The 13,825-nt window shown below is 39.6% G+C and overlaps 1 protein-coding gene across 1 annotated transcript; it reads left to right on the top strand.

Annotated features, from left to right (window-relative positions):
* Window positions 1-4,222: 4,222 nt before the first annotated feature.
* Window positions 4,223-8,244, top strand: prl (prolactin). Its single transcript, XM_034712029.1, has 5 exons — window positions 4,223-4,265; window positions 6,189-6,301; window positions 6,509-6,616; window positions 7,012-7,194; window positions 7,308-8,244. Exons 1-5 carry the CDS (start codon window positions 4,223-4,225, stop codon window positions 7,485-7,487), a joined length of 627 nt encoding a protein of 208 aa, XP_034567920.1. The 3' UTR covers window positions 7,488-8,244.
* The last annotated feature ends 5,581 nt before the right edge of the window (window positions 8,245-13,825 follow it).

The following is a 13,825-nucleotide window of genomic DNA, read 5'->3' as shown; positions in this document are numbered from 1 at the left end:
TGCATGTGGGTAGCATGTATGTGCGAGTGTCTGTGGTGCACTGCAGCAAGGTTGACTCAGCCCATTGAACAAAAAAAAGCCATTAAATATGGCTCCTGTGGCTCTGTTGATTCCTGCCTTCATTTCCCAGATTATCTGTCTATATTTGAAGGTTTCCAGTGAGATCCTCAGGCTTCAAGTTGGCTTGGAACAATCAACACTATTAAACATGCTCAAACACCTAAGACACACAAACACACCTTCCTTTTTGCTTAACAAGACAAAAGCAGCAACACAACCTGTTTTCAGACAACAAGAGGACACTGGCTTGCAGCAAACATGGAGCATTATCATTTGTGTGCATGTGTGTATGTGTGACATTGCCACACTTTGAGGTGATACCTTGCAGGTGAAATGAGAGGAGCCTTCAAAGTCAGCCTGTAGGTCGTACATGTAAGGCTTGCTGCGCATGTGCATGTTTGCACGTATGCTGTGTGTCATGTGTGGATGTGTAGATTGAATGAAAGGGGCTGGGGGACTGTGAAGGGAGGCTGGCAAGATGACACAGGAAGAGAAATGTGTAGTACAAAGGTTCCCTCTTGGCTGCTAACCAGGAAGAGCTGCAGGCGGGGGGCCTCATCAGTTTAGTCCACATAGAGAGAATGCGTAGACTGTGTGTGTGTGTGTGTGTGTGCGTGTGTGTGTGTGTGTGTGTGTGTGTGTGTGTGTGTGTGTGTGTGTGTGTGTGTGTGTGTTGTCCTTGAAAGGAGAACTGATACATGGCTTTACTCTAAATGATAACAATGATGAGATTTCCTTAAAAGGCGGTAAAATTATAAATTGAAACTGATGCCAAGTGTAGGACCCTCTCTAACAACTCATAAAATACACTTGACATTGTTTCCAACAGCCTAGTGAGACAGATAGCCTACATCAATATGTTTGTCAGGATTCTCCCTAATTTTATGAAAATTGCTATTTCAGAAGATCTCATCAATGAATTGGATTGTCATCTATTATTTCCGCTCAAAACCAAACTGTTGCTTTACACAGTTTGTTCCCTAGAGGTTAAACTGGAAGTTTGAGCTCCCTGAGGGTGAAACAACTCAAAAAATAAGTAATGCAACTATATGAGACAGACTGCACATGTGTTGGTCTGTGGATGACTAGAATACATAGAAGCTATATGCCCTTCTGTATTCATTAAACAAAAAGCGAACATATATTTCCCATTGCAATGGGTATGGTTAGTATTTAATTCTGCATTGTGGCAGATCTAAATGAAACCATTTGAATTGTTTCAATATGAGGGGTTGAAAAAATGTTGCTAATTTTTTTGACACCACACATGAGCATCGTTGTCAACCAGAAAGTTACAACTTGGAAATAATCCCAATGACACAAATTACATTACAGAAAAAAAAACTCATTGATCACATTCACAATGCAGCCATTTCCTCTTGTCAGGTTTGAGTCCAAATTAATTTAAAATGTTGCTCTTCTGTGTTTTCTTTGTTGAAAGTTGCTCAAATAATTATTAACTTTGTTAATTCACTACCTTTATAGGCTGGTTATCAACTAATATAGTGTTACAGTGTACCACAGAAAGGCCATTCATTGATTGGTAACTGTGCAACTGTTCAACTCAATGCTAACTGTGAAGCAAAGTAAGGGTGGAAATGCTATCTGTGCTATAGTCAGTGGTAGCTAATGCGCTGCGAAATAAACCTGTGAAATCGACCAATGTATCTTCACATACTTTCACTATCTGTTGTGTTTTCATTAGCTGATCAGTGATGAGGTAATTAAAAGATACAACTATTTCATATTCTTCATTAAACTTCCACAACAGAAACACAACAGTGTTTTAGCCTCCCACCCTGAGCCAAGAGCCACCACAGGGCTATGGTGAATACAGGTGCTTCTCAAGTTACTGCACAGAGAGCAAATTACTAGCTGTTACTGTGCTAAAGAGGAGTTTTTAAAAATTAACAGGACTCCCTCTCTTTTCTTCATTCAAATATATGTTCTTCTTATTTACTGTGATTGTAGTTGTATGACTTATATGTAGTTAAAGAAGTAGTTATAAATATAAAGTAGCTGAATAATCAAATAGGAAATGTCTGTTGACCTTATAGGCTAAACATATCCTTCCCAAGAATACTGTTACTGTCAGGCTCTGTGTAGAGCGTTTAACAAAATCAAAATTACACCAACAAATTCAAATTCCAAAGATAAGATCAGGTCCAAACTTCTACACACTGTCTTACTGTCTTATATACTATTATGTTTGTAATTTCTACCATGGCCTGTCTTGTATTTTGGCCCTGCTGTTCAAAGTTTGTCCACAAGATGCCCCTATTTAGCCTACCCATCAGCTAATCCATAGCATCTCAGCAGTGAGAAACATACAGAGCATACACCTTACATACATTCTATGATACAGAGCAATGCAGTCATGGAACTAACATAATACTGTAGACTGCTTTAAAAAATAACTTATAGAAAATGACTTGCAAAGTCACTTTAGTTAATTTCAACGAATCAATTGTGGTGTTAAAATTTGATATTTTAGTTGATTTATTCAGTCACAGTCTGTGTTTTGTCTTTTTTCTTTAAGTTGTTTTAATCATTTTTTGTTTTTTATTACTTAATTACTTCAGACTTATGTTGCAAAATGTTTGTGTATTGTATGTGAATGTGCACAGCATGTATTATTTCAATATAATATTTAACCTGCAGACCCTCAAAAAGAGTAACGCCTGCAACGCTGAAGCTAATAAAGATCCTAATAATCAAACAATCAAATGAACAAACTTTACAGCAGCTGAGAGGAAGTCAGGTCAGTCTCAACATAACACAAAGCTCAACTTTATGTATAAAGCACCTTTCATACATGCAAGCATGCAGCCCAAAGTGCTTCATAAAAGAACAGAGACAGAACACAACAGAAATGGGTCAAATAATAAAAGACTGAAATGAGAAAGAAGAGGGTGATAAAAAAAAAATACTGAAATAAAAATAAATCAATAAAATAAGTAAGGGTGGAAAGCAAGACGTTAAAAAGATCAGATAGGGGCATTGGTGGCCTAGTGGTCTAAGCGCCCCACATTTAGAGGCTGCAGTCCTCGTCGCAGAGGTCACTGGTTCTTTCGGCCAGTCAACCATTTCCTTCATGTCTTTACCCACTCTCCACTCCGCACATTTCCTGTCTCTCTTCAGCTGTCCTGTCATTAAAGGCAAAAATGCCCAAAATCATAACTTAATTTTTTTTTTTAAAAATCAGATAAATACAATAAATGAATAGATAACTAACTACATAAGATAAATGTTAAAAATATTATTATAATAATGCAGTCCAGGGCTAAAAATAAATGACTCCAAATTAAAAGCAAGATTAAATATGTATTTAGTTTACTTTTAAAAACAAGCTGGGTACTATTTTTAAGATTTTGTACTGTACTTTGGTATTTCCATTTTGTGCTTATTGTACCTTTACTCTCTTGCATTAAAATCACAATTTTACACACAAAAAAAATGGTGCATTGAAAAAGGTTGTGTGATATATCAATATAGGTCAACACAAGACTATTGGTCATATTCATAGGTTATCCAGCAGTGTATCTGTCATGAAAATAAGCTTAAAGCTTAGAGCAAAACAATACATCAATATGATCCTGTATTAAATTATTATTTATTATGAAATATACTTTTCATCACATTTTACTTTTAGAAAATGTACATTTGTAGGACTTTTTCTTGCGCAGACTACTTTTAAAACGTGTATTTGTCATAGTTACTCATATAGAAAGTATGAGGTTGTCTTAACCAGTTCACAGAGCTGAACCTCAACGTTTTAACCCAAAAACGTGCTGTGGTGAAGAAAAACATGGGTCACGCTGTTTATACAGAACACAATAGGAACATTAGTGTTTTTATTCATCCAACTAATTAAGATCCTGGAGGGCATTTTTCCATCCTGCACTTAGCTCCCCAAAACCACCCACACGACACCATCACCACAACTCTAGCGCACACACATAAATTCATGTCCCTGCAGAGAGTGCCTCCTGTTGCATCCATGCAAACTCTGCTTGACCATGTTTCTCATTATGAGTCTCATGAAGACCCGCTTAATCAGCTCTTCCTCTGCTGCATAATCAAACGGTGGAAGAAAAGGAGGTATAAAACAGAGAGAAGATGAAGACAGAGAAAGAAAGGCAAAGAGAAACGAACGAAGAGGATGGCTCGCAGAAAAAGCAACGGAGGGAAAGTCTTCATGTTGGGTGAGATAGGCTTAGCTTAGCTATTTTATATATAATATATATATAATTATATTTTAAGGACATTAAGGGTATTTTTCTGTGATGTATGGACAGCTGTCACAAAAAGAAATGTCTGTTTTCACATTGTTTACAGATTTCTGATAAATGTAAAAAGTTCTCCTGCAAAATTCTTTGCAGCTCTGTGAAGACCATTTAATTAAAGATTAAATGTCACACTTGTATCCTTATTATGCATTCTACTAACCAGTGAAAAATGTGGTAATAATCTCTTGATCTTCAATAAATATATGTCTTGCAGAGGGGTAAAGATACTGAAAAATCATGCTGTATAGATTGGGAATCTTGCAAGGCATGACAGAAACTGCGGAAGCCCTAAAAGGACATGATTAAACACATTTTAGTTCCTCAATTTATCTTGAGAAAACAAAGCTTGTTATCTTGAGATCTCAACTTATTTTTCTCCTGATAGTGGGATCTTTTATTTAATTGTATCCAGAGAATGAAGCTCGTTTTTTGTGCTTTTGATCTTCAAACTGTAAGATAACCTCAGATTCTCTCCCTCACTCACCAAATTCAAATCCGGACTCAAAACACACCTATTTAGAAAGGCTTTTAAACTATAATTGATTGATTTTTTTTTCTTGTTTTTGTTTTATTTTGCTGCCTTGCTTTTCTTTGCTTTTTTTGCACTGTTTTCCTTTTGCTTTCCTATTGTATAATTGTATTTTACTGTAAAGCGCTTGGAGAACCTTTTAAAGCGCTTTTATAAATAAAATGTATTATTATTATTATTATTATTATTATTATTATTATTATTATTATTAAGATAAATGTCTTATAACAAAATGTCTTTTTAGTCTTTAGTGAGGCAAAATATTCTAAACAATGTTTGTGGAGGAACAAAGAAACAAACTGATAACAGGCGTTTCCTGTTACCTGAAGTTACCTGGTTACCATATGTATAGATCGTAGACTGTATAAATGATGAACATAGTCTAGTATCCGTGATGTCACCTATCTGTTTCTAAAGCCCTATTTTGGGCCAATCATCGGCGGAGGCCATATTGAATATGCTGAACTCAACGTAACTGCTGTCGAGCTAGTGTGAGGTAAGGAGGTGAACCTTTAGCCTCCTAGCCAACAGCTACAGTGTTCCTGCCTGTCAATCAAATCAGCTGTGCCTCTTATAATGGAAAACTTTTTATCTTAATATCTTCGAAATTACCGTGTTATGAAAAAATTCACCCCCCCTAAAGTGTGTGCCAATCAAGAAATGAGCCATCCAGACTACACTCATTTTTTGTACCAGGCTGTAAACATGTTTATTTCTACTGTAAAGATCTGCTTTTTGAATTTGTGTGTATGTGTTTTTTTGGTACATCTGGAGTTAGCCTCAAGCGGACACTCAAGAAACTGCAGTGTGTAACACTTCTGCATTGGCTTCAATTCTCACGGCCAGAGGTTGACGCTTGGTTTAGATGGGCTTTTATATTTAGTATGGAAGCCTTAAAAGAACATGATTAAATACATTTTATTTTCACAGTTTTCTCGTCTTATCTTTCTCCTTAATCTCAAGAAAACAAAGCTTGTTATCTTGAGAAAAAGAGCTTAATATGTTGTGATCTTGAAAAACAAGTGAAATGAAATTGCTATCTCGAGAAAACAGAGGTAATACAATGTATTTTAACATGTCCTTTTAGGCCTTCCGTAGGTAACAATTCCAAAAACCCAACCATCTTGTCATCACGTTATATTAGTAGCTATACAAATGAACTCTTGTAATGCTAAAGGGGGCTGTCAGTGTTGAATCCAAAAGAAGAAACAGCTCTGCCTCAGCTACAGGAGGTGGGCTGTCAAACATTTTATGAGACTTCTTGCCTTCCAAACCTGAAATGACATCCGTCTCCGTTATTCCCTCCACAGTGTTGTGTGTGGTTGCAGCATGCCGTGCTGTAGCCATCAGTGACCTGCTGGACCGAGCCTCTCAGCGCTCTGACACGCTACATTCCCTGAGCACCACTCTCACACATGAGCTGGTCTGTTCGAGGTTTTTAATCTGGAGTCAGAGTCTAGTTTTCTAATGTATCATGGTTAAAAAAAACAATACTGTGTGTGTTTTTAATTTATATTTGTACTTCATAGAGAAGTTAGAATTTTGCCTCCATCACAGAAAAATAATTTATTTGCCAAGTTAGAAATTTATTGTAGTTTTAAAATGCAGTACCATCATCTCTCCATCCCAGGACTCTCATTTCCCACCTATAGGCCGGGTGATCATGCCCCGCCCCTCACAGTGCCACACCTCCTCTCTACAGACGCCGAATGATAAGGAGCAAGCCCTTCAAGTATCAGTAAGTGACTTTACTTTTCACCTTTTTTATCCTTTCCTGTCATTATTTACCTCTCAAGTGCTCTTTTTTGCCACTTTGACCTTCTTTTAAATCTTTGTCTTGTCTTGGCCAGTATTATCAATGAGAGCTGACTTAATGTTGCAGCAGTGCATGATGTGTAACTCTTGAATGCATTACCAAACACACATCAATGGGAAATTATAGTCCTTACACTCACATGTATGACACTTACTGCCTTCTGTTGGTCAAATATTGGAAGTAAAAGACACATTTCTTCCTCTCTAATAGCTACACAGATAATACAATTTCCACGTCACAGTTCTCTGCTGCATTTCGGTTTCCTGTCTTCCCAGTAAGCCGATTTGTATATCTTAGTATGTGTTGTACTTCTGCAGGAGTCAGACCTGCTCTCATTGGCTCGTTCCCTGCTCCAAGCCTGGATAGACCCCCTGATGGTCCTGTCCAGCTCTGCGAATAATCTGCCCCATCCAGCCCAGAACAGCATATCCAACAAGATCCAGGAGCTGCAAGAGCACTCCAAGAGTCTGGGAGACGGCTTGGACATCCTCTCTGGCAAGGTGTGCAAATGTGGAAAGAGAAATCCTTCAACCAATCCCACCTTAAAAATGTTTGAAATTAAAAATGTACCACTCTCCTCTCTCTCACTTTCCCTGCCTCTTTTCTTTCCTAGATGGGTCCAGCCTCTCAGAGCGTCTCCTCTCTTCCCTACAGAGGAGGCAATGACATCGGCCACGATAAGATTTCCAAACTGACCAACTTCCATTTCCTGTTGTCCTGCTTCCGCCGGGACTCCCACAAGATCGACAGCTTTCTCAAAGTTTTGCGGTGCCGAGCGGCCAAAATGTGCTGAAGGCTGAGGCAGCCTGCTTGACTCAGACGGGAGTCATTTCTTACAGCTTCTATTGCTCACCAGCTTATGTTAGCGTGTATTAGAAACCTGCTACTGGAGCTGATTTTATAATTGCAAAGTGTTTGGCATTGTGAGAGCTTGCAGGAGGTGAAGATAAGGAGGACTGCACAGGAATCATAGTGACCAAACGCTGATGTCACAGATCAAATTCTCTAAATTAATGCATGACAAATGAAACACAAGAAGCCCCTGTTGATTTTTTATTGAAAAATTCCCTTGTTTGTGCAAAGGAGCAATGTTTGCTTCTTTATTCTCTTTAAATTGATGTTCAAGACTGGTTAAAAAATAGTATCTTGGTCTTGGAGCTGCCAGGTTATCTGTAAAGTTTAACTGTTGCTCAGTTTTGCTAATGGGTTGGCAACTTCTTTCTGAAAATCATGTTTCCAGCTGGTCTGGCATTCCTAAGTCACAGTATTTTGGTCTAAAACTTTGGTAAATATGTTTTCAACCCCCTTGTCTTTCCCCTTCTAGTAAAGTTTTATGGGCTCTGGGTTGGGTGAGACATGAAATCCTTCCAGCAGCCTCCCTTACATCTCCTCCTCCCATCGGGACGCAGGGCTTCAAAAGAGAATAATTGTTGTCTGATGACAAACTGCAGCATTTGCACTTTAGATTTAATTCCACCATCTAGGAAGCATGTTGAATGTGATGGCATTAAGCTGCGATATTTCTTTAAAAACTGTATGTCAAAATAAAATCTCTTGCAAGTGACAGCGTGTTTGTTTTTCTTAAAAGAAAGCCAAATATTGAGTTCCCCTGCTGTTGGCCCCCTAGGTGAACCAAAGACTGTATAAATCATGGAAGTAGTATCTGTGACATCACCCATCTTTTTCTGAAGCGCTGTTTAGAAGCAAATCATCAGCGGGAGCCATATTGGATATGCTGAACTCAACCTAACTGCTGTCGAGCTAGTGTGAGGTAAAAAGGCGGGCCAGTGACGTGAAGTCCTGCCTCTGGTCTGCCGTTGGAGGTGGTAACAGAGACTGAATCGATGTACAGTCATGGCCAAAAGTTTTGAGAATGACACAACTATTCATTTTCACAAAGTCTGCTGTTTCAGTTTTCATAATTGCAATTTGCATATACTCCAGAATGTTATGAGGAGTGATCAGCTCAACTGCAATTAATTGCAAAGTCCCTCTTTGCCTTGAAAATGACCTTTATCACCAAAAACACATTTCCACTGCATTTCAGCCCTGCCACAAAAGGACCAGCTAACATAATTTCAATGACACACTGGTGTCACACACATTAACACAGGTGTGGGTGTTGATGAGGACAAGGCTGGCGATCAATCTGTCATGATTGAGTGACTGGACACTTTAAAAGGAAGATGGTGCATGACACCATTGTTCCTCATCTGTTAGCCATGGTTACCTGCAAGGAAACACATGCAGCCATCATTGCATTGCACAAAAAGGGCCTAACAGGGAAGTTTATAGCAGCGAGTAAGATTGCACCTCAGTCAACCGTCTATCGAATTATCAAGAACTTCAAGGAGAGAGGTTCAATTGTTGCCAAACAGGCTCCAGGGCGCCCAAGAAAGTCCAGCAAGCGCCAGGACCGTCTCCTGAAGGTGTTACAGCTGCGGGATCGGGCCACCACCAGTGCAGAGCTTGCTCAGGAATGGCAGCAGGCAGGTGTGAGTGCATCTGCACGCACAGTGTGGCGAAGACTTTTGGAGGAAGGCCTGGTGTCAAGGAGGGCAGCAAAGAAGCCACTTCTCTCCAGTAAAAACATCAGGGACAGACTGATATTCTGCAGAAGGTACAGGGACTGGACTGCTGAGGACTGGGGTAAAGTCATTTTCTCTGATGAATCCCCTTTCCGATTGTTTGGGGCATCTGGAGGAAGGCTTGTTCGGAGAAGACGAGGTGAGCGCTACCATCAGTCCAGTCTCTTGCCAACAGTGAAGCATCCTGAGACCATTCATGTGTGGGGTTGCTTTTCGGTCAAGGGAGTGGGCTCTCTCACAATCGTGCGTAAAAACACAGCCATGAATAAAGAATGGTACCAGAATGTCCTCCGAGAGCAACTTCTCCCAACCATCCAAGGGCAGTTTGGTGATGAAGAATGCCTTTTCCAGCATGATGGAGCACCTTGCCATAAAGCAAAAGTCATAACAAAATGGCTCGGGGAACAAAACATTAAGATTTTGGGCCCTTGGCCAGGAAACTCCCCAGATCTTAATCCCATTGAGAACTTGTGGTCAATCCTCAAGAGGCGAGTGGACAATCAAAAACCCACAAATTCTGACAAACTCCAAGCATTGATTATGCAAGAATGGACTGCCATAAGTCAGGATTTGGTCCAGAAGTTGATTGACAGCATGCCAGGGAGAATTGCAGAGGTCTTGAAAAAGGAAGGGTCAACACTGCAAATATTGACTTATTGCATGAATTCTGTGTAATTCTCAATAAAAGCTTTTGATACTTCTGAAATGCTTCTAATTGTATTTCATTATACCATAGAAACATCTGACAAAAACATCTAAAAACCCTGAAGCAGCAGACTTTGTGAAAATGTAATATTTGTGTCATTCTCAAAACTTTTGGCCATGACTGTATATCAGCTGAGCAGTCAGGCACATCAGTATCAGTGTCATAATGCATTCTGAAATCATTTACATCAATTATTTACTTATCACTTTTGAAGCACTTCACGGCCTGGCCCCTGAATATATCTGTGATTTGCTGTCACCCTACCAGCCTGGGCGCAGCCTCAGATCCTCAGGAAGGAACCTCCTTAAAGTTCCCGTCACAAAGGTAAAATCTAAGCTTGACCGAGCGTTTGCTGTGCAGGCTCCACGACTGTGGAACGACCTGCCTGAGGATCTCAGGCAAGCTGCATCAGTATCTTCTTTTAAATCACAGCTGAAAACATATTTTTATCGAAAGGCCTTCTTGTAATATTGTTTTATCCACAATGTTAAATTTATTTTTAATCTACTTGTATTCACTCATTGTTTTACTGATTTTAATTTTTTTATTGTTTTAATTGCTTTTAGTAGTTTCTCTTTTACTCTTTTCTCAGCTGTTCCTCTTAAATTGTCTTGCCAGCCCATTCTCCCCCCCCCCCCCATGCTTTGTTCTCTTTATTGTGGGTTTTTATGATGTAAAGCACTTTGTAACGTCTGTTTTGATAAGTGCTTTATAAATAAACTTTATTATTATTGTTATTATTATTATTATTATTTATTGGGACACCATTATGAGCTGCAGGGATGAATGTGTAAATAAAGTTGTAGTGATGGTGGAATTTTGTTCACTGTTGCAGAAACGCAATGTGCAACAGGTTTAAAGAGTGATCAAGTATTTTTCCCATCATAACAAGCTTCAATTAAACATTTTTGCTGATGGGCCTTACCATGTTAATCAAGATGATTTATGCTGAAACTTAAAGGTAGGGTACTCTCAGAGTTGAATTTCAGACTTCCTATACAATTTACAGGGAAATTGAATGACAACTTCATTGTCATCAATTGAACTGAATCTTGTCTTTTTTTGGTCTTCACATTGACGTTGTAGACTTATCTAAGAAGGTTCTCATGTGGCCCAGATCACAGTAATGCACAGTGAAATCCAACAGGAAACTGAACTTGGTTTAAGTTTTTGAAGATGAAAGGCTTCCGTAGGTCTAAGCTAACTGGTGGATGGAGATAAACCCTATAGAGGCTTATATTTCTACTTCTATCCATCAGTAAGAAGTCTAAAGCCTTTCAGATGAGAGGTAAAACGTCTGAATGAACTTCAGCCAAACCCAGTCACCTCTGGGTTTAACTTTCCAATGTGTAGATTTTTTTGGAAAGTGTGAAAAGCATACTTAGCTCATTCAAAACAAAAAAAGATTTCAATTAGCATACATTTATCGTCACTGCTGTAGACGTCCTGCTGCTATGGACATGCTGGACTCCAGTAGCAACAACTACTACTACTACTACTGTTCGTCTCATCACTATCATCGCTCTCTCTCTCTCTCTCTCTCTAACTCTCCTCCCTCCCCCCTTCCAACCCCAACTCGGCTGAGGCAGATGGCTGTCAAACATGAGTCTGGTTCTGCTCGAGGTTTCTGCCTGTTAAAGGAAGTTTTTCCTTGGCGCTGTAACTAGCGAAATACTGCAAGGTGCAATGCTCATGGTGGATTAAGATAAGATAAGGTCGAGTCCTGTCAGTAAGAGGGGACTGGATCGTATCGTTGGTGTTGGGTCTTTGTTAATAATTTAACATAGAGAACGGTCCATACCTGGTATGTTTGTAAAAGCATCTTAAGATAATGTTTGTTGTGATTAGGAGGTATGTTGTATCCAGCCCCCCCACGATCAGCTGTATAGATGGCTCGCCTGTGGAGTTCGTCAAACCCTATAAATATCTAGGCTTCTGCCTGGATTCATCTCTGTCTTTCACCACACGCATTTACAACCTTCAGACCAAACTTAAAGCAAGACTAGCTTTCCTTTTCTGATACAAAGCCTCCTTTACTCATGCTGCCAAACACACCCTGGTCATGATGACAACAGTGGCGGAGCCTGACAGTTTTGACCTGGGTGGCCAAACTGGGGCACTTACTGTTAAGGGGTGGCCAGGCGTGGAAAACATTAGGGGCTTACCCCAAACGGAGTAGGGTTGCCCCCAATAATCACATCTACTTTAACTTCTTTTTATAAAATAATTTTAAAAATGTTATATTTTTGTAGATTTCTAACGTCAACATTAAAAATGTAACTCGAAAGAGTATCAACATTTAAATCTGCTGAACTGAACTCTTTAAAGCTGTGGTTGGTAATCAGATTTAGATACACTTTTTGTTATACTGGTTAAAATGATCTTTATGTCCTGATGGCAATCAATACATAATGTGTTCTTTAAAAAGAGCGAAGAAAAGCTGCTATCTACAGCCAGAGTAAACCTGGGAAAACAACAACCAATCAGCCTTTTTTGGGTGCCAAAATTTTAAACCATTCAAATCCCGTCCTGCTGTTCTGCCCGCCTCCTGCGCATAAATTTCCCCGGTGTGCACTCTGAGTCCCCGTCTCCTGCCGCTGCTTCCCCTGACTGTGCTGACTGCCCCTCTCGCTCGACCTCGGGCCTGTCCCCTCTGACCCGATGAGGTGCTCTGCTCAGGTTCGTTTTGGAGGAGCTCTGAGGGAGGAGGGATGGAGTTAGACGGAGTCCTGAGGAAATGCTACATTCAAATTCATGCTAGTTTTCCGAGACTGCCAACCCCAGCTTTAAGGACTCAAAATGAAGATGATTGTCCAAAGTCAAAGCATCGACAAAAACAATATTCAAATACAAAGAAACTACTGTCTCTGCAGCTTGCTGAAACACAACAACACAAGAGTGGATTTTAATACAAGTAATGCCTCTGACATGGCAAATAGCCAATCATGTTTAAGAATTTCAGGGGGGCATGTGGGGTAGCCAATCAGTTTTCAGAGGTGGCCATGGCCACCCCTGGCTTGGCCACTGGATGACAATACACCTGATTCTGGATTATGGTGACATCATTTACAAAATGGCCTCAAGTACAGCGCTCAAGAAATTGGACACTCTTTATCACTCAGCTATCCGCTTTGCCACTAATGCACCCTTCCACACTCACCACTGCGATCTTTATAAATTGGTGAGGTGGCCCTTCCTTCATACCCGGCGGCTTCACCATTGGCTTCATTTTGTATATAAGTCAATCCTGGGCAAGACACCTCCCTACCTGTCCTCTCTTCTTCACATCGCCCATGTTTCATATTGCACTAGGTCCAGTGAATACATCAAGCTCATCATCCCCGGTACTTCTATTATTTTTGGCCGTAACTCTGTTCATTTTGCAGCAGCTAACAACTGGAATATCTTACAAAACACCCTCAAACTTTCAACTTTGACTCCACTCACAACATTCAAGCAGATAAACTTCAACAGATTATAGTTGACTGTTGCTCCTACTGATCACTTCAGTCTTCACTTACATGCATACTTATACATACACACATACTTTTCTTACACCTCACACACATTGCTTCTTACTTGTTCAGTTTTGTTCTATGTTATGTTTATATGTCTATTTGTGACTGTAGTTTACATGTGAATGTGTTCCTGTTGGCTCCTCTTGGCCAGGTCATGTTTGTAAATGAGAACTGGTTCACAAACTTTTTTTACCTGGTAAAATAAATAAGAAATAAAATTTGATGCTATATAAAGATTGATTGATTAATTTATTTATTCATTGTCAGTGTGTCTTTTTTATTGTCATGTTCTTAGCTTATTGAACGTAACAAATGAAAT

Source organism: Notolabrus celidotus, chromosome 20 (genome assembly GCF_009762535.1).
Source record: "Notolabrus celidotus isolate fNotCel1 chromosome 20, fNotCel1.pri, whole genome shotgun sequence".
Lineage (NCBI taxonomy): Eukaryota > Metazoa > Chordata > Actinopteri > Labriformes > Labridae > Notolabrus > Notolabrus celidotus.
The sequence above is the reverse complement of the archived record's forward strand: the minus strand, read 5'-3'. Positions and strand labels throughout refer to the sequence as shown.

Excerpts from the sequence above, each read along its gene's own strand:
- prl (XM_034712029.1), top strand. The coding sequence starts at position 4,223 with ATGGCTCGCAGAAAAAGCAACGGAGGGAAAGTCTTCATGTTGG. Across the intron at positions 4,266-6,188 it reads AGGGAAAGTCTTCATGTTGG|TGTTGTGTGTGGTTGCAGCA; the intron begins GTGAGATAGGCT and ends TTCCCTCCACAG. Across the intron at positions 6,302-6,508 it reads CCACTCTCACACATGAGCTG|GACTCTCATTTCCCACCTAT; the intron begins GTCTGTTCGAGG and ends TCTCCATCCCAG.